This window comes from Pelobates fuscus, chromosome 2 (assembly GCF_036172605.1).
Source record: "Pelobates fuscus isolate aPelFus1 chromosome 2, aPelFus1.pri, whole genome shotgun sequence".
Lineage (NCBI taxonomy): Eukaryota > Metazoa > Chordata > Amphibia > Anura > Pelobatidae > Pelobates > Pelobates fuscus.
Window position 1 is genome coordinate 404,700,639 of NC_086318.1, and position 23,772 is coordinate 404,724,410.

General features: G+C 41.9%; 1 protein-coding gene across 1 annotated transcript in view; it reads left to right on the top strand.

Annotated features, from left to right (window-relative positions):
* Window positions 1–23,772, top strand: part of CAMKMT (calmodulin-lysine N-methyltransferase) — a 470,195-nt gene that overhangs the window by 407,142 nt on the left and 39,281 nt on the right. The window contains exon 8 of the mRNA XM_063443912.1: window positions 8,845–8,919. Coding sequence (XP_063299982.1) covers window positions 8,845–8,919 — 75 coding nt within the window. The remainder of the gene's footprint in view (window positions 1–8,844; window positions 8,920–23,772) is intronic.

A 23,772-nucleotide genomic window follows, 5' to 3' on the forward strand; every position in this document is an offset into this window, starting at 1 on the left:
TCAGGCCTTGTAGGTCTGCGCGAAGCGCTGAGACCTCCTCACGAAAGCTGTTTTTCAGGTCCACCATCATTTCCCTCATAACCGCCACGGTGAGCGGTTCTGATTCTGTTCTGTTACCACGGTGTTTTGTCTGCCGCGGTGGATCCGGGGGTTGCAGGTATCCCCCTTCTTCCTCCTCGGATAGGTACTCAGAGAAGTCCGAGCACCCTCCGTGTTGGGCCGCCATGTTGGCCTCAGTGGCTCCGCGTGCGTGCATCCACATTTCCCCGATCGTCAGCCCCGGGGTGGGCTTGTGTGGTACCGTTTTTTTCCCCTTCTTCCCCATTAGGGCTTGTGGTGTGTGCCTGTGAGTTGGGGGTAAAAGGAGGGGGTATTTCAGGCGTTTTTCGCTGTTTGGGGCTCGGAGCTCTGTTTACTTGCGTCTGTCTGCTTCAGCGTTCAAGCCCCGCCCTTCGTTTGTTTTTTTACATATACTTCCTTAACAAAAAAAACACACAACAAAAAAAAAACTATTTCCTTTCAAAACTTGATGAAAGATGTATTATATTAAAAATAGTTTTGAGGTGACAGTTGCCCTCTAAATATTTAGAAAACATGCTATACTGTAAAAAATAACTTTAGGGCTAGTTCTACATTCTAATTTTCTAAATGTACAGCTTTCCTTAAAAAGCTTCTTGCATTACTAATTAGATTTTTTTTTTTCTTCAATTCTGCGTTGGAGTAAGAGGAAATTGATTGCGAGTGATAAATCTGTTTTACACGCTTCTTTATCATTTTTTCCCTTTGCATATTAAATCACTGTTTCATTAGGAGCTGTGTATTGTTGCCATAGTTGGTGGGTTTACATTACTGCAGTATTAGTGAGCTTCGGATTAATTCAGAAAATGTTTTGGATTAATTCCATCTATTTTTAACAGATTAATGAACATTTGTTTCTCTTCCTGTGTTAAATTCAATAAGCTATTTCTGAATAAAGATGGGTGTTATTGTCGAAATGGTGATAAACACTCTTTCTGCATTGACTGATGTAAATTGCAATGTTTTCTTTGCATTAGTCCATCTTATTATAATGTAAAATTGCAGATCAGAATAATAAATAGGAATATGACACACTATATTTATTGTAAATAATCGTATAGTAATGGACTAAAGCAATGCACCATTTAACTGTTTTAATACCAAAATTGTGATAGCTAAACAGGATAATGCAAAACAAATACAAAATGATTGATTTATATCTATGGATATTTGATATTTGCAAACAAAATTCAAAATAAAATTAATCTATAGAAAGGGGGGAGTATCGAGGCAGGTGCAATTCTGAGACAAAATGATAAATAAAAACCAATCACCATGGAAACCAAATAGATTATCTATCAGGATTTGGCCGTTTGCACCCAGAATAGCAACTGTTTTACCTATTTGCTGGGCCTTCATCAGGGTTAAAACATAGAAAAAACACTCCAGTGTTCAAATACAAAAAATAAAAATTACTGTTTATAACATATACCCCAAATGAAAACATGTATGTATTTAATTATGCATATTTTTCATTAATGGTATATGTCAAAACAGCTTGCAAAGACTGCAGATCTCTTGTCTGCTGCCTTTGCAAGCCCTCCCCTTTAACTCCACAGAGAATTTATGTGGTTGTCCAATCACAGACTTCCCAATACAGCTCAATCTGATGTCTTTGTAAGGCAGGTGCTCTGATTAATACCTATCTCTTCCCAAGTCAGCTTCCCAGGACATTATAATGGGTGTGTATACTGCTTGGGCATTTCACATTTTAGTAAGTTGATGAACTGACTATTGAGATATGTACCACCTGCATTTGAACATTTTAAACACTGATATATTTTTTTAATGATGTCTGCCTGGTCTTTTACTATTAAATACTTTTTTGTATTTAATGTATGTTATTGCCTTTGATGTGTGTACACCTGCATTTCCAAATGTCACGTGTGTGTGTGTGCATATATATATATATATATATGCAGGGTTACTTTTGCATGCTGGCTCCAAATGGGTCAAAGTCAGGTCATTCATCAACGAGAAGGTCACTCCAATTCTATCTAGGATTAGCACTGCTTGCTCCACTCGGAGAAGGGCCTAGAAAAGGTGGCCTAACCAAAGCTTGTCTCCATTTCCTCCCATTTGGCTAACTGCAGTCAACGGGCATCTTCTAATGTGGTCGAACACACAGAACGATTAAAGGCACAAAGTGTGCTTGGACAAAAACGTTTATGTTGGAACATCAGAACCATGCTCGATAGAGCAGACAGCAGTCACACTGAATGGCGCTCCGCTTTAGTCGCCCATGGAATCTCAAGTCTCAATGTTGATATCGCTGCTCTCAAGTCTGCCTTCCAGAGGTAGGAAGGCTTCAAGAGCTTGGTGCAGCATACACTGAAGAAAAATTTTGGAAAGAGAAATAGGCATTGCATGTGACATTTGTTGAACTCACCAAAGTGTTCAACACTCTGAACAGAAAAGGTATGAGGCAAATCTTGGAACACCTAGGTTGTCTCCCTAAGTTCCTCAATATGATGATTCAGCTTCATGAAGATCAACATGGCCAAGTCAGATACTGCAATGACCTCTTGGAACCGTTCCTTATATGTAATGGTGTAAAACAATGGTGTTCTTGCACCAAGTTTCTTCATAATCTTTTTCAGCTTGTGCTTAAAAGGGCCACTGTAGATCTTGATAAACAGGATGGTGTCTATGTCTGTTACCACACTGGTGGCTGCCTATTTAGCTTGAGGCGACTAAGGGCCCACACCAAGATGGTGGACCAACTCATCAGAGAACTGCTTTCTCATAATACTGCCCTTGTGACATCCCTGCACCGAATAACATCCTGCTTCGCAGAGGCTGCTGAGCTCTTTGGTTTAGAATAAAGCCGGAAGAAGACAGAAATCTTCTGTCAGCCTGCACCTCATGAGGTTTACTGTAACCCCTGCATCACCATTGGTGAACCAGAGCTAAAGACTGCCCATCAGTTCAGCTACCTTGGGTGCATCATCTCTTCAGATGCCAAGATTGGCAAAGATATAGATAGCACACTGGCAAAATCAAAGAGAGTGTCCATCAGACTGTATAAAGAGTCTGGAACAACAAACATCTGAAGAGAGGCACAAATATCAGTGAGGCACAAAGATCAAAGATATTGTACTGACCACACACTTACATGGCTCTGAGTCATGGGTTACCTATATTTTGTGTACCCAATATGACACTCAATCAGTAGTGATAAGGGATGGAAGGTGCCCCTTCACCCTTACTGTGTTCTGTTCTTGGTGGGACTTGTTAAATGTACTATGGACATACAGCTTCAGTCAACCAAAACAGCAGTTACAAATTGAAGGTCACCAACTGAGTAGATGAACAGTTCATAGGATAGTTGCCATTTATTTAGACACTTGTATTTACAACTAACATAATCAGCACAATAGCATCCACAGTATCTGTAGCTTTCTTTATTAAGCTCTGTCTAAGAAGTATGGTAAATTGTTGATGTTTGTCAGCCAGTCCTTCTCCATAAATCTTTATACAGCTCAGGGGTGTAGTTTAGCAAAGTGCCCAAATGTGTGACTAAAGAGTTGCTGTATCCCTATAGAGTGCTAGTGTGTCATTGTCCAAAAGTTGCAATGTGGTGTTGATGCAACATTGCAGTGCATGTATGTGTATGGTGTCAGTTTGTGTGAATGTAGGGATATATTCATGTCGCCCGACAGTGTGTAATAATGTTGATATGTATTTGTGTGGCCATCCAGTGTGTGTTAATGGAGAGGTGTATTTGTGTGGAGTGCCAATGTGTATGAGAACGTAAGTGTTTTTTTGGTTTTTTTTTTTGGGTATTTGTGTGAATGCATCGCTTATTCTTCCTGCAAGTGACCCCAATTAGTGTCTTTTCACATCTCCTTTGTTTTCATTCTACCATCCCTAATATAGGTCAAAGCTCTACTGGACCTAAAAAAAAAATCTGAATTAAACTCCCAACCTGGCTTTTATGGCCTACATTTAGCAAATACTATTTTCAATTACCGAAACTCTGTGAATAAACTCACAATAATGCTCTAATATTGATCAATATGATTTAATGTTTGATTCTCTTCCACAAATCCATGTTTGCTTTTCTATTGGAAGAAAGCAACAGGGTGCTGAGTCCAAACAGCGATTAAAAGTTATGACTATATAATATAGGTATGACTTTAAAAATATTACTCATTTCAGTAATTTGCCACAGTTAAACAGTCGGTATTATATAGAACAATGATGATCTGATTTTTATTTCTGCTGCGGAGAGATACATTTTAAGCATACACTTGATGTAACTACCTATTGAAAATATCTGATTGTATCATGTAGAGAAAATTGTTCTAGCTGCAAAAGTCACCTACTGCAGAGAGAGCAGAAGTATGCCGAACGATCTAGTCAGACATTGCAGATGGATTCATCAGTTTTGTGGTTTTTTTTTTTAGTTATTTATAATCTGAATTCTAAGTTACAGTTGTGATTTATGTTGACTAAATTCTAGAACACAGTAATCCACGTTGAAATGTTTATTTTTCAATGTTCTTTATTGTTTAGTGAACTATATAAAATATAATATACAAATAAAATATAAATAAATAATATTAAAGAATAAAAAAATCCATGATGATATAGATTTTTTTTTTTTAACAGTTAAGATACAAAAAAGAGGTGCACGCGCAATAGGTTGGGGAAAAAAATCTGCAAGATGATTTAAAGGTTTGCAGGAAAAAGAGGACATAGGAGAAAACCAGGACAAGACGAGAACATTACAAGAATTAATAACTGCTAGAAACCTAATGTTTTTGGTTACCCTAGCCCCTTTGTAACAGGTGGTGGCGAAGATACTGGCACATTGCTTTCCCTTGTTTATATGAGTTCATGGAATTGGGAGTAAAATACCAAGTGGGGGCTGGTGGCATGCCTTTGATCTTTCTCCTGGTGCTGACATTTATTATAGGGGGTTATTATAGTATTCGTGGTCCTAATCGCAAACTCAAAATGCTATACCCTATAATGTTCAATAAATACTGATGCCTAGCATCCTGTTTTTTTTTTTTATTTACCGTATATACTCGAGTATAAGCCGAGTTTTTCAGCCCATTTTTTGGGCTGAAAAACCCCAACTCGGCTTATACTCGAGTCAGAGTCTGTATTATGGCAATTTGCATTGCCATAATACAGACTGGGGGAGAGGGGTGCTGGCAGAGCTGTACTTACCTTTCCTGCAGCTCCTGTCAGCTTTCTCCTCCTCCGCGCCGTCCGTTCAGCACCTCGGTCAGCTCCCAGTGTAAGTCTCGCGAGAGCCGCGGCTCTCGCGAGACTTACACTGGGAGCTGACAGAGGGAGCTGCACAGACCGCGCGGAGGAGGAGAGAGCTGACAGGAGCTGCAGGAAAGGTAAGTAACACTCTGCCAGCACCCCTCTCCCCCCACTGAACTACCAATGCTGGACCACCAGGGAAGGAGAGCCCCCCTCCCTGCCATATATCAAGCAGGGAGGGGGGACGAAAAAAAAATATAAATAAAATAATAAAAAAAAATTAATAATAAAAAAAAAGGGGTATAAGGACCACTATGGGAGGGGGGGGGTATAAGGACCACTATGGGAGGGGGGGGGTATAAGGACCACTATGGGAGGGAGGGGGTGGGTTAAGGACCACTATGGGAGGGAGGGGGGTATAAGGACCGCTATGGGAGGGAGGGGGGGTATAAGGACCACTATGGGAGGGAGGGGGGGGTAAGGACCACTATGGGAGGGAGGGGGGGGGATAAGGACCACTATGGGAGGGAGGGGGGGATAAGGACCACTATGGGAGGGAGGGGGATAAGGACCACTATTGGAGGGAGGGGGGTATAAGGACCACTATGGGAGGGAGGGGGGGTATAAGGACCACTATGGGAGGGGGTGGGATAAGGACCACTATGGGAGGGAGGGGGGTATAAGGACCATTATGGGAGGGATGGGGGGGGATAAGGAACACTATGGGAGGGAGAAGGGGGATAAGGACCACTATGAGAGGGAGGGGGTGGGATAAGGACCACTATGGGAGGGGAGGGGGAAGTAAGGACCACTAGGGGAGGGGAGGGTAAGGACCACTAGGGGAGGGGTGAGTCAGGACCACTGGGGGGGGGGAGTGAAGGAACACGGGGGTGGGGAGGTAAGGACCACTGAGGGAGGAGGAGGGGAAGTCAGGACATATGGGGGGGGGGAGGGGGCGGCAAAAAATGTTTTGCCTACGGCGGCAAATATCCTTGCACCGGCCCTGCACACACTGCATTCACACACTGCATTCATGCACACACACACTGCATTCATGCACACACACACTGCATTCATGCACACACACACTGCACTCATACACACACACTGCACTCATACACACACGCTGCACTCATACACACACACATACGCACACACTGCATTCATTATACACACACTGTAAATAAATATTCAATTAATATATTTTTTTTAGGATCTAATTTTATTTAGAAATTTACCAGTAGCTGCTGCCTTTCCCACCCTTGTCTTATACTCGAGTCAATAAGTTTTCCCAGTTTTTTGGGATAAAATTAGGGGCCTCGGCTTATATTCGGGTCGGCTTATACTCGAGTATATACGGTAATACTATCATTAAATCAAAATAAAATATTTACTAAATAATAGCCCCTACTTACATAGCCCATCAGGTCATTATTGTTTGGGAAGGTTGTGTATTTAGAACCCTTCAATAGTACAAAATAAAATGTATTAACCTTTGCATTTGTTATAATATTCCAGTGATGTCACCAAGCCTTTGTTTTCTTGCCAATCGAGAAGAGTAAAACCTTAATATGCCAGTGTAATATTAAAAAGATAAATATGAATGCAAGCACATGTAAACAATAAATAGCTAGTGCGTATATAGTGCCTTGCCAGAAGGCAGATATATTTAAATGGTGCTGTGTCCTCCTATGTAATGTGATTGGCTGAGTTTAGTTCTTCCCATCTGTAGTGTGTTTACTTGTCAATATTTGCAGGAACTCATTAAGTTTAATTTATTGATTTCCCCATAGACTTTACCTACTATGATATGCACTGACCTCCATCAGAACTTAGTTAACCAAACCCACAGAGAAAAAAATAAGTGATCTGTTTTTCTTTGATATTATGTAACATTCTTTTTAAAATGTTTTAGATGTGTGCAGCATATTTGAATTGATATGAGATTATTGCTGAATAATTGTATACAGCAACTGAGATAAGTAGACTGGTCACCAGACACACTCTGGATGTATAACTTACATATCTGATACAGTTATTGCCTTTAAGCAAAGCAGTGCTTGGCAGCTTTAACAAAGACTAGATACAGACTTACGTAGGTATGCCCCTTTATTTACTATCTACCTCACTGTATTGACAGGATTAGCTTGAGAGGTTTATTTAGATTAAAGGTCCAGGTCAGCACTGCTACATGTACAATTTAAAATGATAATTGGTTTAAAATGTCATAGGACATCGGTTAACTAAGAATTGTATCTGGTTCGCTGATTTCTATGACGTTTTCTTACAAATAGTCTTAGTGTTGGTGAATTTGTTCCCAAAAGAGCTAGTTCTTGTGTTCTGTTTTGCATTTTGTTTTTCTTTTTTTTATATAAATCTATAAGGCCATAAGAGAACTATTCTAAATATATATATATTAAAAAACAAAAAATTAAGTTAATGACATCTGTCTATTTTCCAGGATCAGTAATATTATGTTTATTTATACCTATATTTAACAAATATATGTTTTTGAATTATGAAAAATAAAATCTAGAAATGAATACCTCTCTGTCCTCCAACTGGGTGTCTCCATCTTAACTCACTGTCAATCATTTTTATAAACTTTGTCGTTTGCATCCGACAGTCAGCATAGAGAAAGCATACACAGAATAGGAAAAGTTAAACAATTTTTCGATTTCTCCTCCTTATCAGTGTTTGCCCTGACTTTGTCTTGTCTACACTGGATTGCGATGTCATTTGCTAAATCTTTATAAAAAAAAAAAAAAATGTTAAAAAATAATGTAGCTTCTCGTAGAAAAAGGTGATACAGGTTATAGGTGATTTTCAGTGTTTTATTCATTTTACTCAAATGAATAAGCATGAGCCTGATTATTTTATTTTTTCTTTGGCTGTTTTTTAACAGTGTATTTCTTGTAACTCCATCACTTCTCTTACACAATGGCATATATGAAATGCAGTTTTCTTCTATTGCCACAGTATGTTTGAAGGACTATTGTTCTATCTTCCAAACCAGTTGTACCCAATAACTTCATATCATCTCCTGTCATATCTCACTGAACCATCTGGGTAAACGTTCGACTAGTTCTTTTTACAGTGTAGTCTGTCTGCTCAGCTCAACAGACTGAGAATGTGCTGTGAAGTCACACACTGCAAATGATTTTTAATTCTCTGTAATCTCATTGCTAACTAACAGGAGCGACATTAATATAAGGAGTAAAAAAAAAAAATGATGCCTTCTTTGTAAACACACCTCCCACCTTTTGAAAGCTCTTAGAAAATGTATTTTAGGTTGAAATGGTAACGTTCACCATTTAGACGATTAGATCTTATTAGAACGAGAAGACACACCACACGTTGTGTTGTTTTGATTGTATACCTTTCCAAAAATGAGGACGTAATTAGAGAAACATGATCAATGATGTTCCGTAGTAAATATCACATTTAGTTATTGTTTCGTTTATTTGACGTAATACCGCAATCCTATTAACTATCACAAGTGCAAATGATTAAAACTCTGTTAATGTTTTATGTTTCCTGTAGTGTTCTACGATGGGATAATGAGACAGATGTCTCTCAACTGGAAGGACATTTTGACATTGTTATGTGTGCTGACTGGTAAGTGCATAAAAAAAAATGGCAAAACGAACGTTAGGGGGGAAAAAATAGATTTGTTGAAATAATTGTGCTGCTCCGCTCCGTGATGGCTTAGCAAAGACAAGAAATGAAGCACAAAACCACCTTAACCTCAACAAATTAATATTCATCTCCATGTGACAGCTATGAGGTAGTCTTCTATCAGACAGTAACTTCTACCACATTATTTCCCGAAGATTGATTTTGAGAAGCATTTTCATTTTGTGAAATTGCCTCTGTTTCATGCTTGACGTATCCGTAAATGGACGACTTAGGCAAATTGCAAATAATTATGGTTCGGGGAGGAGGAACAGTCTGGAGGAAAGGAGTTTATCAACACAAACAGCTCAATTAGCTGACTTGTTACTAAAGATCTGACTATTGATATTAACGAGAGGTTGCGAAGCATATTTTTTTTTTTTTTTTTTGCATACAAGTGATCTCCAAAATAATGCTTTCTAGAAAAAAAAAATGAAAGGCCTTTCGCAACGTGTTTTGACATTCGCTTTCTTAAGTGGAGTCTCTGACAATTCATGTATTAGAAAATGTCTTTGAGTGACTTATGGCCCCGTATTGCCATATAATAGCACTTTTGAGTACTTTTATGGTACTGAGACCTTTACAAAATTCACCAACTCCTATATATCAATGGCGAGAAAATGGGTGCAAATTATATTTGATATTTGCGAAGATTGCATGAGCTTTGGGAGACCATCATTATTAGCAGAGTATTAAAAAGTAATATTGTATCATGTTGTTCATGCAAACGTCCAACTGATCCCAAGGCATATAGTAACATATAATTAGAGTGGAAGAAACCGCTTTAATGAAAGATTTTGCCATTTAAGTCGTGTACATTAAAGCAATTGCTCATACATAATAACATGACCCTGGTTTGTTCTTTTTTGAGTGCAATATATATATAAAGGTTTATACATAAACCTATTAGCTCAGTACATTGTGAGTTATGCGTTAAAAATTGATCACAGCAATGCATACAGCTTGAGAATTCTGAAATTTTTATATGAACGCGACTACATAATGTACAAATTAATTTATATGCACGTAACTTATTTAATTAATGTTATCAGAAGTTTATTAATATAAAGCTTATCTATAAACTTCCTGAATTAGAATCAGTTTAAGATAAAGGGAAGAACTGTGTCTTTTCCCCAGGATATACTTGAAACCTCAGTGTATCTTTCGTGTTCGAATATTTGATAAATAAGATGTTTTTTATGTGCTGCATGACTACTTGATGTTCTGGTTTTATGTTTTTTTATCTTACAGATTGCTATAATGTGGGGTTTAACCCTCAAAGGGTTATTTACTAAAATGTGAACTTTAAAGAAATTAAAATGAATTAAAATTTTAGAACAAAATATCTCAAATGGAAAAAATATTCTCCAAATCGGCTATGTTTTCAGTTTGTCTATTTACCCTAAAATATGAAATTCACTGTGAATTCACTTTAAATATCCAGCAATTCACATTTTGGTATGTAGCCCTGTCTATATTTTGAGACTACTTGACCTCTTATCATATTAATGAAGAGACGTAGACTCACAAAATATTTTTTTATCAGCCAGTACTGATTGCAATGTTTATTGCATTATCTTAGAATTTTATACATAGTTTAAAGGACCACTATAGTGCCATGAAAACAAACTCATTTTCCTGGCACTATATAGTCCTTAGGTCCCCCACCCCACCCTCAGGGCCCCCCTCCTGCTCGGCTCCACCCGGGAGCTGACGTCGGATGTCACGAAGACAGCCACTAGAGGCTGGATTAATCCTGCAATGTCAACATAGCAGTTTCTTTGAAACTGCTATGTTTACAGCTTCAGGGTTAAAACCTGGGGAACCTGGCACCCAGACCACTTCATTGAGCTGAAGTGGTCTGGGTGATTATAGTGGTCCTTTAAATGATCAATGTTCCAAAGCTTCTTTTGAAACTACAAACATAAATTAGTAGGGCTCATGTTTTAATCCCCTGTAAATATACTTTAATTGCCTGCAAGAGTTCACCAGGTTTAATTTATCGTACATCATAACATGCATCCCATGTTTTACTGTGAAAAAATACCTTTTCTCTGTTCTGTGACACGGTAACAGAAGAAGTGATGTAATATCTGTGTGGTCCTTTGTTTGTTTGTAAAAAGACAGACCCACGGTTTTGAAATAATCGTTGATAATGTGCCCCTGAAATGCATCATCTGATTAAAATAGGGAGCTAAAGAACACCATATGATTTCTGCAAGTAATTTAGTAAATGCCTTCCTCAACAAATATTAGAATGGATTCTACAGGTTTCATTGCACAGATGAAGTTAATGCTGGCTAGGATTAGACCAGATTAAGTATGAAAGTCAGATCAGAGAGCTGGCGGACATGAGCAGGAAGGCAACAGTCTTCTCAAAAGCTTAGACAAGGCTCACATATGGATGTTTTCCAGATTATGTGGGTGAAGCAAGGACTTGCCAAGAGATTTAGAGTTAAATTTGCTCTTTGCACAAATATCAAAACAACTCCATTTTTTTCATACCCATGATACTCACACCATATCATCCAATTTGTGCAGAGACCCAGCATGCACCAAAGAGCAAGCTTGATTCTGCTTTCTCACTACCATTCATTCAACAGAGGCAAAACAGAGGGCATGAATATTTCACATATTTAGCCATTTTTGTCTCTGTGTTTACCACCTGCTTACTTCAGGAGTGAATGTTTAAATGTAAATGATTAGATTAGGTTGATTGTAACAATTAGTGCAACTGAATGCAGTAAGAGTATGAATTGATGATATATTTTGGGTGTTTGCAAACATTACATCATTCACAACCTATTGACATTGGTTTACTAGTTCTTCATCAAAGCTGGACTTCAGGACTTGCATCACTGGAGATGCCTGTAAGAGTCAGGCACAGCCGTTGAAGCGGTCTGTCTGTCTGGCACACAACCTACCGTACCTTGCATTAGCACTGTTTAAGCGCTTTCTGAATGGTCCTTGTGCCCATTCACAGCTAACGACGTGCTGACAATGTGCTTCCTGCATTTGGGGACACTAGGGAATACAATCAGGATGGCGGGAAAGGACCTCAAAATCAGAACTGTCCAGCTGAAAATGGCACTGTTGTGTTTGCATGTCTTGCACTACCTACAATATGTAACGTTGTCCTATCATTTCCAAACATTGCATCTCACAGCTTTTGCCTATTGCAATGTGTTGACCTAAAGCTTCATCTCCAATACCCCTTGAGTTAATATGTCCTGGACTTTGGCCCAGTGTTTACATTTTTTTATTGCATTTCTAGTAACAATTGTTTATCCTACTGTTCATGCACACCCCCCAACAACGGGAGGTATGGGGTAGGGACGGGTGGGTGGGCCTTCAACGTGCATTGACAAAATGCAATTCTTCACAGCAGACTGACACAAAACTGTCATACAGAACTGTCCAAAGGCCCATCACACAGTGTGAGCTCATCTCAAAACCAAAAATCAGGGTACAGTTTGGAGTCCTGTTTATTTATCTTATGTATACCTCATTGATTTCAGCTATTTTCATACACATAACATCCAACTATTCCAGATTCACAGGGCATGCCCCATATCATTTGAGCAGGGTCCTCTTCAACCTATTATTCCTGTAAGTTTTCTTGTAATTGTCTAATTTATTGTTACATCCCCCCCCTCTCAAAATATTGTAAAGCGCTACGGAATCTGTTGGCGCTATATAAATGGCAATAATAATAATAATAATAATAATCTGTTCCAATCCTGCCATCCAAGGTTTGTTCTCTTGTGTCCTGCTTTTAAGACGTCATTAAAGTGCTCTCGCCAGAGATAAAATAAATAAACTCCGGGTATTCTGCCTATATGACAATGTTTTGGATGCCCTCTGCTTACGTTTTACAAACATTGCATTAATGATGACCCCTGCTTGATCCTACGTTTTCTATACATTACATTACCAACAATGACGGATATGTCCCTACTGCTTGCATGCGTTGCATTATTAACCATGAGTGACTTTAGCTGTCTTTTACAAATATTGCATTATCAGCATTGATTGACAACAAAACCCATGCACCTGAATCCCCTTCCGAAATCCCACCCTTTAGGTAAAATGTAGAGAGCAGAATAGACACTATAGCATTGTCAAAAATCAATGCTGCAAAGTGTTTATTTGCAGAAATGATTGTTTACCCGGTGGCGTTGTGCGTGGCAAACATTTAAAAAGAAAATGTCTTTTTATGCTGCTTTAATTGAAGGAGAGATTATTAGTAAGGTAAATGTGGCTCTGCTTAGTTTTTCAGATTAAACATAAAATGAGATGTGATAAAAAAAAAAAAAAAAAAAGAAGAAGAAGATGCAGAATTGAATTGAGCGACGATTGTGTATTTCACTGTCAGTCTCTGGAAAACGTGGCCTTAGTAAAGCATTTGCAAAAAGCCAAAGTCTTGACTCAAATATTAGATACATGGATTAAATTATTTTTGAAGTATGTTCAGCAAGGGTAGTATTGTCTGATTCTTTGAATAGCTAACCAGTTGTACAGTGTGATCTCATTTACATGAAAACAGGGCCTATTCATAAAGTAGGGCTGAAGGCACCTTGACTACATGTATAAATATACATGATTGCATTCAGGAAATGTTGGTGTCCCTAAATCATTCATATATTCATGTATTTACATTCACAAACACTTGTAAGACTTAAGTGCCTTTCTCCAGAAGATATTTTCAACCACGGATACTCTTCTTTGCGAGGTTACATGCAAAATATTGCAGTGCTGTTGTATTTTAATATTCTTTTGTTAATACATAGCGCAGGGAATAAAAGCACAAGAGTACATTTTAAAATGAGGTGTAAATCCTTTTGCTAGAAATGCTTGTAATCTAAGTTGTGGCAGATGAAATACCAATTTTATCGTTTGCTGTAAAAAAAAAAAAAAAAAGAAAAGATATACCCTACCAATGAACGGAAAACTGCCGGTGGGATTAGGATAAATGTTTTGCGCAGCCAGCAAAGGAGGCAAACAAAACAGAGATGTATAAGACAAAGTGGTAGGAGATTGTTAGCCTTAGTGTAAAATCTGTTATATAGAGGTGGGCAGTCAGCTGTAAGACGGAGATGGAATGAAAGTTTAATGGGAAAAGTTCAAAAGAATCAGAGGCAGGTGTGGGAAAATGCTTTCAGCTGTGAATTGGGAGCAAATGGAAAAAGAGAAGAATCTCATTTTTTTGTGCACTGCAAAACATATATTTCAGGTAAACTGTTAAAGGGGGAAAAAGCCTATCCCAACCTGAAGTTGGTAATTCAGTAACAAAGAGAAGAGAAGAAGGGTGATGAAAATACGGCTAATGTAGAACAAAGCTGTAAATCAGTTGTATTGTGTTCCCCTTAAATAATTATTAATCTGTGCATTGGGCTAGATGTATAGATTAAATGAAAATGAACTATTACTCGTTCTGTGATTGGTGTCTGCTGTGCTTGAGTTCATGTGTACCGGTATCTAAAATGTTGATTACAGCATCCTATGGAGGATGTATATATTGCTGCTCTGGGATGCTGTGTTTCGCATTTCGAGAGTGCCTGAATATGTGCCCCCACAGCTACTACCATTTGTGCAATTTATACGTCTACATATCATACAGACATATATATCTATGGCATTAGTAGAATCTTGTAGTACGGCTGTGAGTAAGCTTAAGTCTCAGAGTTTTGACACCATATACTTCACTATATTAAAGGAACTTAACATGTGTAGCATGGAGGAAAGACAAGACGGGGGGATATGATAGAAACATTTAAATACATAAAGGGAATCGACACGGTAAAGGAGGAGACTATATTTAAAAGAAGAAAAACTACCACATCAAGAGGACATAGTCTTAAATTAGAGGTTCAAAGGTTTAAAAATAATATCCGGAAGTATTACTTTACAGAGAGGGTAGTGGATGCATGGAATGGCCTTCCAGCTGAAGTGGTAGAGGTTAACACAGTAAAGGCGTTTAATCATGTGTGGGATATGCATAAGGCTATCCTAACTATAAGATAAGGCCAGGGACTAATGGAGGTATTTAAAAAAAATTGGGCAGACTAGATGGGCCGAATGGTTCTTATCTGCCGTCACATTCTATGTTTCTATGAACCAATAAAATATAATTGTCAGGATTGGTAACCAGGAAATGAATACATATTTCTGGAAGAGGTCCCTGGGCCTAACTTTATAGAGACAAGAATAGTCAAGGACAGGCCGAGGTCAAAGGGTATAGATATATAACAAGACATGAGAAATCAGGACAGTCGAATAAACAAGCCATGGTCAAATTCCAGAATAAACCAATGCAGAATATGCGCACTCATGCTACTAGACCCCAGAACAAGGCACAGGACTCTTGATGGGCCAAGTTTAAATAGCCCTAGCATCTGACGTAAGGAGGATACCAAATCATCATCTACCTGCAACACTATGATGACATCACATTTGTGTCAATATTGGCTATAAATCTAGTGTGGACATAGTGGTTCACATCATTTTCGACACTGTGATGACATGAGGTGGTTGTCAGGATGCCGTGCACTAGAATGACACAGAGGATGACTAGGTAACCTGACAGTCATGCCTTCTTTAACAGCCATAAACTTATAGTAACAAGAATGTGAGAGAAAAATACATTAACACATATAAAAAAAAAAATCAATTCTTAAAATATATGTAATTTAATAATACATAATATACTAATAATGTTACTATGTTACTTCAGACTGATTTGGTTTTTCTGTTCGGAGTGAGTTGGACTTTTACCTAGGTTGGCCAGATCCACCATGTGGAATGTTGAAAATCAATTAATGTATCAGTCCTGTAGCCTTTGAATTATATCAACTGCATGGTAGTACCTTTTATGCCATTAAGAAGGGATTTATTTGGCACAAACGGGGGGCGGAGCCTGACCGTTCTGGAAGATGGCAGCATAATACTGTAGCTCCCTCTTCCGAGCATATTGAATCCGCCGACATCCGCACGCACAACCCATTAATCACCCTCAGAGAACTCTCAACACCCACTCCGCCCGGCCAGCAACAACCCAGAGAGATGGGGGGAGGAAAACAGAAAAAGGAACAGACGCCTTCGGTCGCCACGATATTCCGCCCGCAACAAGAACAACGGCGGCCATCTTGCCGCCAACAGACGGAGATTCCGATGAATGCGAATATACTAGAACCTCAGATGCCCCCCTAACACTGCATGATATGCAAAACATGCTAAGGGAGGCCATGATGGACATTAAGACCCACATGAAGACAGAAGTAGACAAACGTCTCTCAGGCATGAGGGAAGACATTGAGGCCCTGACGAACAGGTCCAACCACACACAGACATGCATCAAAGACCTTACAGCCTCCACTGAAGCACACTCTCAGGATATCACCTACCTCCATGCTAAAATCGAGGTCATGGAGGAGAGCTTGGAAGATTTAAACAATAGATCCAGAAGGAATAATATTCGGATCCGGGGTCTACCCGAAACGGTCACAGCGGATGGCCTACATACCACACTTACTGACCTGTTCAAAACAATTCTGCCCAAAGCCTCAGCGCAAGATTTCCTTATAGACCGGGCACACCGGGCACTCCGACCGCCTGCAATGAACCCAGATACCCTCAGAGATGTCATCATGAGACTGCACTTCTTCGCGATTAAAGAAAAGATCCTCAGCCTCGCCAGAACCACCCCGCCACAATACCAAGGGACTCGCCTGGCCTTCTACCAAGATCTCGCCCCATCCACCCTAAAGAAACGGATAGACCTCCGGCAGTTGACTCTTACACTAACCCACCATGGCATGCGATACATGTGGGGGCACCCATTTAAACTAATAGTGCGCAAAGAAAACCAAACCTACATTCTAACGAACCCGGACCAAATTACACCATTTGAGGACTCACTGGGCATCACTCTACTGCCACCACCGCCGATGACAGGCTGGAACGCCGGCGGCAAAACCCGACCTCAGAGAGAGCGGTACGCCGGATCTCCACACCGCACACCACGCAAAAGAGCGCCCTCACAAACCGAAGGCCGAGACTAATTGCCGGGACTGGGCCTGCGCCCCGAGACTCAGAGACGGTGCATCTTGACACTCCACAACCGGACAAGTAAATCCAAGCTTTCCCACCCCACCCATTGCCCCACTTAACCGGGTGAGGGACCACTCCAGGGGTAACTGCCACGGTCACGGCCTACGGACACACCTTCCCACTTCCAAAGGCCCTGCCTGCCCATTATGCCTGCCCCGGGCCCAGAGACTGCGGAACGCTTATCCCCCATGTAAAAAGGGGGCCTCGCAACAAGGCCCACATGCTAAATCAATAAGTTGGACACCCCAACGCAGAATAACTTCGCCCACCAGGCATATACACCCCGACGTGACCTAAAAGCTACTCCTTGGTGCCCACTCTACCAGTCGCACGACCACAGGGACACTCCAGGACCCCCCAGAGGCCTGTGGGCACTAGCGGAGATGACCAGGGACTGGGGGGGTAACACTTGCTATCTATTTGAACATGATTCTGTTGTTCCACGACTTTGCTAAACTATTAATTCAACCGATATAATGCACCCTTAATTCTTCCTCCACTACATGAGGTATAGGATATAAATATGATGTATATTGCTGTAATCTACCATCTTAATGGGTATCTATAGCATAGCAAACTTGGATACAAGGACTCCCCAAAACGCCTGGCCCCGCCCCACGACCACTCATGACACAAGCCGGGTCAGGCCAACGGGGTGTAACTATACAACTTGAGGCCGGAAGGCCAAAGACCAGCCCCCGCCCCCCCCCCCCCCGGATACCCGCCCCGACTTACCGGGACATTATGGCACAGCCCGGTAACAGCCTGAACCCTTACCACCTGAAGACACACGAGGGTAAACCTACGGGGACCGGGAGAAATAGAGGGTGACCCAGAGAACTAGAAGCCCAACTGACAAGTGGTCCCCTCCCCTGACCGACTCACATAGAAGGGCCGCACCACTCACAACACACCGGGCGCCCTCAACGGGGAGGTCTCGACCCAAGACAGCCAACCACCCCCAGACGCAGCCTTCGTAGGCCAGGCAACGCCATACAAACCGAATTCCCATGCCCACCCTCACGGAAACAGGAAAACAGGCCCTAGACACACCCATAACACTAGACGAAGACTTTAAAGCCATGAAGACTTTAAAGCCCAGCAAATGCCCAGGACCTGACGGATTCTCAGGACTATATTACAAGACCTTCTCGACGAACCTCCTACCACACCTCCTAGACCTATTCACGTCCCTACAGGGAGTGGAAACCCCACCCCCGGACATGCTCAGAGCCAACATATGCCTACTCCCCAAACCCCACAAGGACCTCCAGGACCCAGGCCACTATCGGCCGATATCTCTACTAAACACCGATATTAGGCTATTCACAAAAATCTTAGCAAATCGACTCCACCCCTTCCTCTCCAAGTTAGTCCACCCAGACCAGGTCGGCTTTATCCCACACCGACAAGCATGCGACAACACCAGAAGGATATACGACCTGATCTGGACGGCCAATCACCGACGCCAGCCTACCCTTCTCCTCTCCCTTGACGCCGAAAAGGCGTTTGACCGAATCCTCTGGCCCTACTTGTTCGCAACACTCCAGGATGGGATTCCCAGAGTCTTTTATAGACCCCATCAGAGGCATATACTCCCACCCCACAGCGAACCTCCTAATCCACAACGCACAACCCCCCTCCTTCACGATCTACAACGACACGAGACAGGGTTGCCCCCTGCCCCCCCTCCTCTTTGCCCTATCCCTGTAACCCCTCCTCCAAAATATCCGACAAACAGCGACCATAACCGGTGTAACAATATGCAAAGAAGAATATAAAATAGCGGCCTACGCGGACGACTTACTGCTCACACTGACAAACCCCGACACCTCCCTGACGCCACTACTTGCCCTCCTAGACGAATATGCAGTAATATCGGGCTACAAACATAACCTCAGTAAAACCGAGGCCCTACTAATCCATATCCCCAATGACATGTTACTAACATTAAAGAAGATATACCCGTTTCGTTACGAAACACAAAGCATACAATACCTGGGTACACACATGCCACAGGATTTGCAACTCACTTACCGACTTAACTACCTCCCACTACTAGAACGCGCCAGCCTAGACCTGGAAACATGGCAAAACCTGTCACTCTCCTGGCTGGGGCGCTTAGCGTCAGTCAAAATGAATTTACTCCCACGGTTTTTATACTTGTTCCAGGCCCTACCTATACCCATCTCCAGACCAGACTTCAAAACCTTGCAATCCCAAATAGACAAATTCATATGGGCGGGCAAAAAAGCCAGGATCAAAAGAGCAACCCTTTAAATCCCACATAAGAAAGGAGGACTGGGACTCCCAAACTTCTGGGACTATCACCAAGCAGCCCAATTAGCTCAGATCCAAAACCTCCACGCCCCGGCGGGGCTCAAACTATGGGTGGACATAGAACATGACCTCTTCGGCTGCGACTTCCCTTCCTTATACCTATGGCTACCCAAACAAGACAGACCGAAAATCCCCCCCACATCACCGGCTATCACGCACTCAATCCAACTCTGGGACAGAATAACCAGAAAACACGCCCTAATCAACACCCCCTCCCCATTAACGCCACTCCTCCGAAATAAACAATTCCTTCCCGGAATGACCTCGCAACATTTCACAAGATATGAGGATAACAACCTGATCCGATTCTATCACTTTTTTCAAGGACAAAGCCTCCTGCTCTTCACACACCTCCCAAACACAACTCCATATACCACCTTTGACCACTTCCGCTTCCTACAAATCCGGAGCTTCCTAACCCACCCAACTAACCAAGCAACAGCCACTGCCAAGCACACACCATTTGAAAAAAATGTGCATGAATACACCGGTACAAAGGGGACAGATCTCTACTATCTATGGGATCTTACACCTCACCAACACCCCCAACGCGTTATCGTATACCACGGCCTGGGAGAGAGACAAAGGCCCACCCGAGGACCCATCCGATTAGCAGAGCATCTGGGAAACCACAGCGGCTGTCTCCATATGCGTGACTCACAAAGAACAAGCGTACAAAACTAGGTTCCGCTGGTATCTCACCCCCCTACGAATGAAGCAAATGCATGCCGCCGCGTCCGACTGATGTTGGAAGGGTTGCGGCGAACAGGGTACATATATACACCTGTGGTGGCAATGCCTGCAAATAGCTCAACTATGGCACGACATAGTCAACAGAACACTACACAGCGACCTCCCACTTGACCCCTGGATTTGGCTTTTGTCGAAACCCCACGACTCACTCACCAGGGCCCAAAACAAATTGTCGGCGTGAGTCGCTCTGGACACTCGAAGAACCATAGCCCAACACTGGGGAAGCAACTCACTCCCATCCATACCGGAGGTGTTAAAAAAAGTAAAAGACGCGATGGAAATGGACAAGCTGTCAGCCCTCGCCCACGACACCACAAAATCCTACCACAAGATATGGGACCCATGGCTCATCGGGACCACACTAGCACCCTAGGCTCTCTGGGGACGCAGATGCCCCCGCCCACTGGCACCCACTCTCCTTAAACCCCCACAGAACCCTTCCCACGCTACCACCTCTACACACACCCCACCCCCTGCAGACAACTTCCCCCCCTTCCTCCTGCGCATACACCCTAGAAACACATACAAGGACAGAGAGGATGATTCCCCCCACCTCGCCAACAAGACGGACTCATGAACCCAGACCTCTAGGTGCGGGCCCTTCCGCCAGATACCCAGTGAGGGGCGGAATCGCACGCACCCTATCTGTGAAGACAAACATGCCGCCCTACCATGAGGGGACCCTGCTGCTAACACACTGGAAATGACACCACAAACAACCATTAGAAACCCACCCCCCACATCACCCAACACCCGCTAAACCCCATGACATAGACTTACGAGACATCAATCTCGCAACGGCAAGACTCCCCCACACAATGTAAAGCACACACTACCACACAACACACAAACACCTCTCAACTAGGTACCCTGTACAAACCACTCACCCCAAGTTACATAACCGCCCTAAGTTCTACTTCACCCAATTCCTCCCTCTGATACACACCACGAACGGACGATCAAGCACAGGACCCTCAAAGCACTGACCGTGAATGCCTACAACCACGCTCACAACACAGAACCCTGTAAGTTCGAACTGAAAGAATCACCCTACAAGAACACCTATATCAGGGCAACCAGAAGTGCACATACTCACGCGCCCCCCACGATATACACACCTAAACAAATACTAGCCTGTACGAAACCCTATCACACTGTGTATCACCTGTATAACATCGCTACAATGAATATGTATGATTGTACTTTTTGACACCCCCCTTCTTTTCTGTAACCCCTACCCGAGTTTCACCAAAAATTGAATAAATAAAGAATTTAAAAAAAAAGAAGGGATTTATTTAAGAAGATATGATAACTATGGCAACTCTACGTCTAGCCGAGAACTGGGGGATACCAAGGAAGCCACATTGAGAGAGTGATATTCGGATATTAATTATTAAAAAAAAGAACATACAACACAGTTTTTTCAACAAAATAATTTCTCTCTTCAAATCCTAAACCTGTATAGATTATTATAATTATAATTATAATGGTTATGGTCAGTGGCGTCAATAGGGTTGGTGTCACCCGGTGTGGTAACTCAAGGTGTCACCCCAACACCCTTAATAATGTGGGTTTTTTTTGTTTCGTTTTTTACTAATGTAACTCGTAACTCACAACTCCCATATAACACTAAATGTAATGGCAATAGTGACATGTAGTGGCAATAGTAACTAGGAAAATTAAAATGACCTTTAAATTACAATATCATATGAAAATAATAGAATTCGAGCTGTGGGCACAGCAGCATGATGCATCCGATCCAGAGGTGACAAAATCAAAGGACTCAGCCAGGTTAGAGGCTACTAAGTAAATATCTTGACTGGCTGGTGTCGGTGGTGTCACCCAGGGCCAGTCTAAGGTGTTCGGGCAACAGAAAGGAAAGAGATAATCCGAGCCTGTGGTTACAAACAGATATGAGTATTTACATACATGGATACAACAGAATCTTGTTGATTCCTGCTGTCTGGATCCTTATAAGATGGTATATTGGAATGAAAGCACACTCACACTTTCAAGAGCTATATAGAGCTGTGCTGTTAAGGGTGTGGACGGTATAATCCCTGTCTACGTATATATTCCCCGCAGTAGTGATGGTGGATTTCAGCAGTGATGATGGTATTTTTCTCAATGAAGTGCAGTATGTGAAGACACAAGTGAGAACATCCAATAGTATAGTATCCATGGTACACTTTTCCTTTCTTAGATAAAATAAGTATTGTCCTCGCATGTTATAGAGCATAAACCTGCTCTGGGGTAGTAGGGTGTTGGGAGTACAATCCCCACCTAGGATATGTAGAACTGGAAGTATAATGGAATTCAGGAAACCGGAGGATTTAAAAAGTAAATACCAAATAAATTCAGATCTTACATTTAAAAGGTTAAACTTTTACATTTAAGATCTGAATTTATTTGGTATTTACTTTTTAAATCCTCCGGCGGTGCAGCTCAGCTCATTCTGGGACACTACATTGTCCCGGAATGAGGATGCCCGGGCAAGAGTCTCAAAATGCGGGACTGTCCCGGGCGATCCAGGACACGTGGGCACCCTACCCGCACACCCCTTGTGACGCCACTGGTTTTGGTGTTAGAAAGCAATGGGAGAAATGCATAACATTTTTGTCATGCTTGTGGCGAAACCAACCTCGCCACTGGGCCCTGGAGAAGCCTGTTTGCTAGCCTCCTACCTACTGACTATGGCCCCTGGGTTATTTGGGGCATATTGTACTGTATATTGCTGCTACTGGCCCTTTTAACAGCATCTATGGACATATTGGGACTTTTGGGACTACTGTCCCTTTAAGATTGTGAAGCATATTCAAGTGTAATGCCTGTAATATTATATATGTATTTATAGATGTGTTAAGTTTATCCTGGGTGATTTGTATGCAGCATTCTGATTGTTCGGTAGAATCACTCCATTCAGTATATTGAGTGAAACTACCGAACAACCAGACCACCCAGGAATGAGTGTGCCTCCAATTACCGTTTGCAACAATGTTGCAAACAGGTAATTGGCAATCAGTGCAGTGTGGTCTTTGTCCTCTGGGTGGCCGCCATTCGGGAAACAAACACGTGGCAGCGGCCATCTTAAACTACCGAACAGCGGTGTTTTGCCGTCGAGTGTCTGGAACTAAAATCGGACACTTGACTAGGCAAACACCGCTGAGACCTCCATACTTCCAGAAATTCGTATGGAAACTACCGAATGACCCGTCGTTCGGTAGAAAGAGCCCCATAAACAAGGGAATTCATTCAAACCCTCTCCAGGCTCTATAACACAGGCAATTCGCCTGTTTTCATTCCCTTGTTTGTGACCGACCGCAGGGCCAAAATGCATGGAACTGTTTTCGGATACTTTACCCATGCGGTCGGTCAAATCTTTGGAACCCCATATCTCACGAACCATTCATCCGAATTACTTGAATTTTGAATATGTTGTCCCCCTGAATAAGGGCTATCCAGCGATGCTGGATTTAAAGGTGTACCCCCGGGTTTTGGGGTACATCCAGAACTTGGCTGAAAAAGTGTACCGGATAATTGAGTTTAATGTTATCTGAGGGGAGGGGATGTGTGGGCTGAACCATGTATGTGATT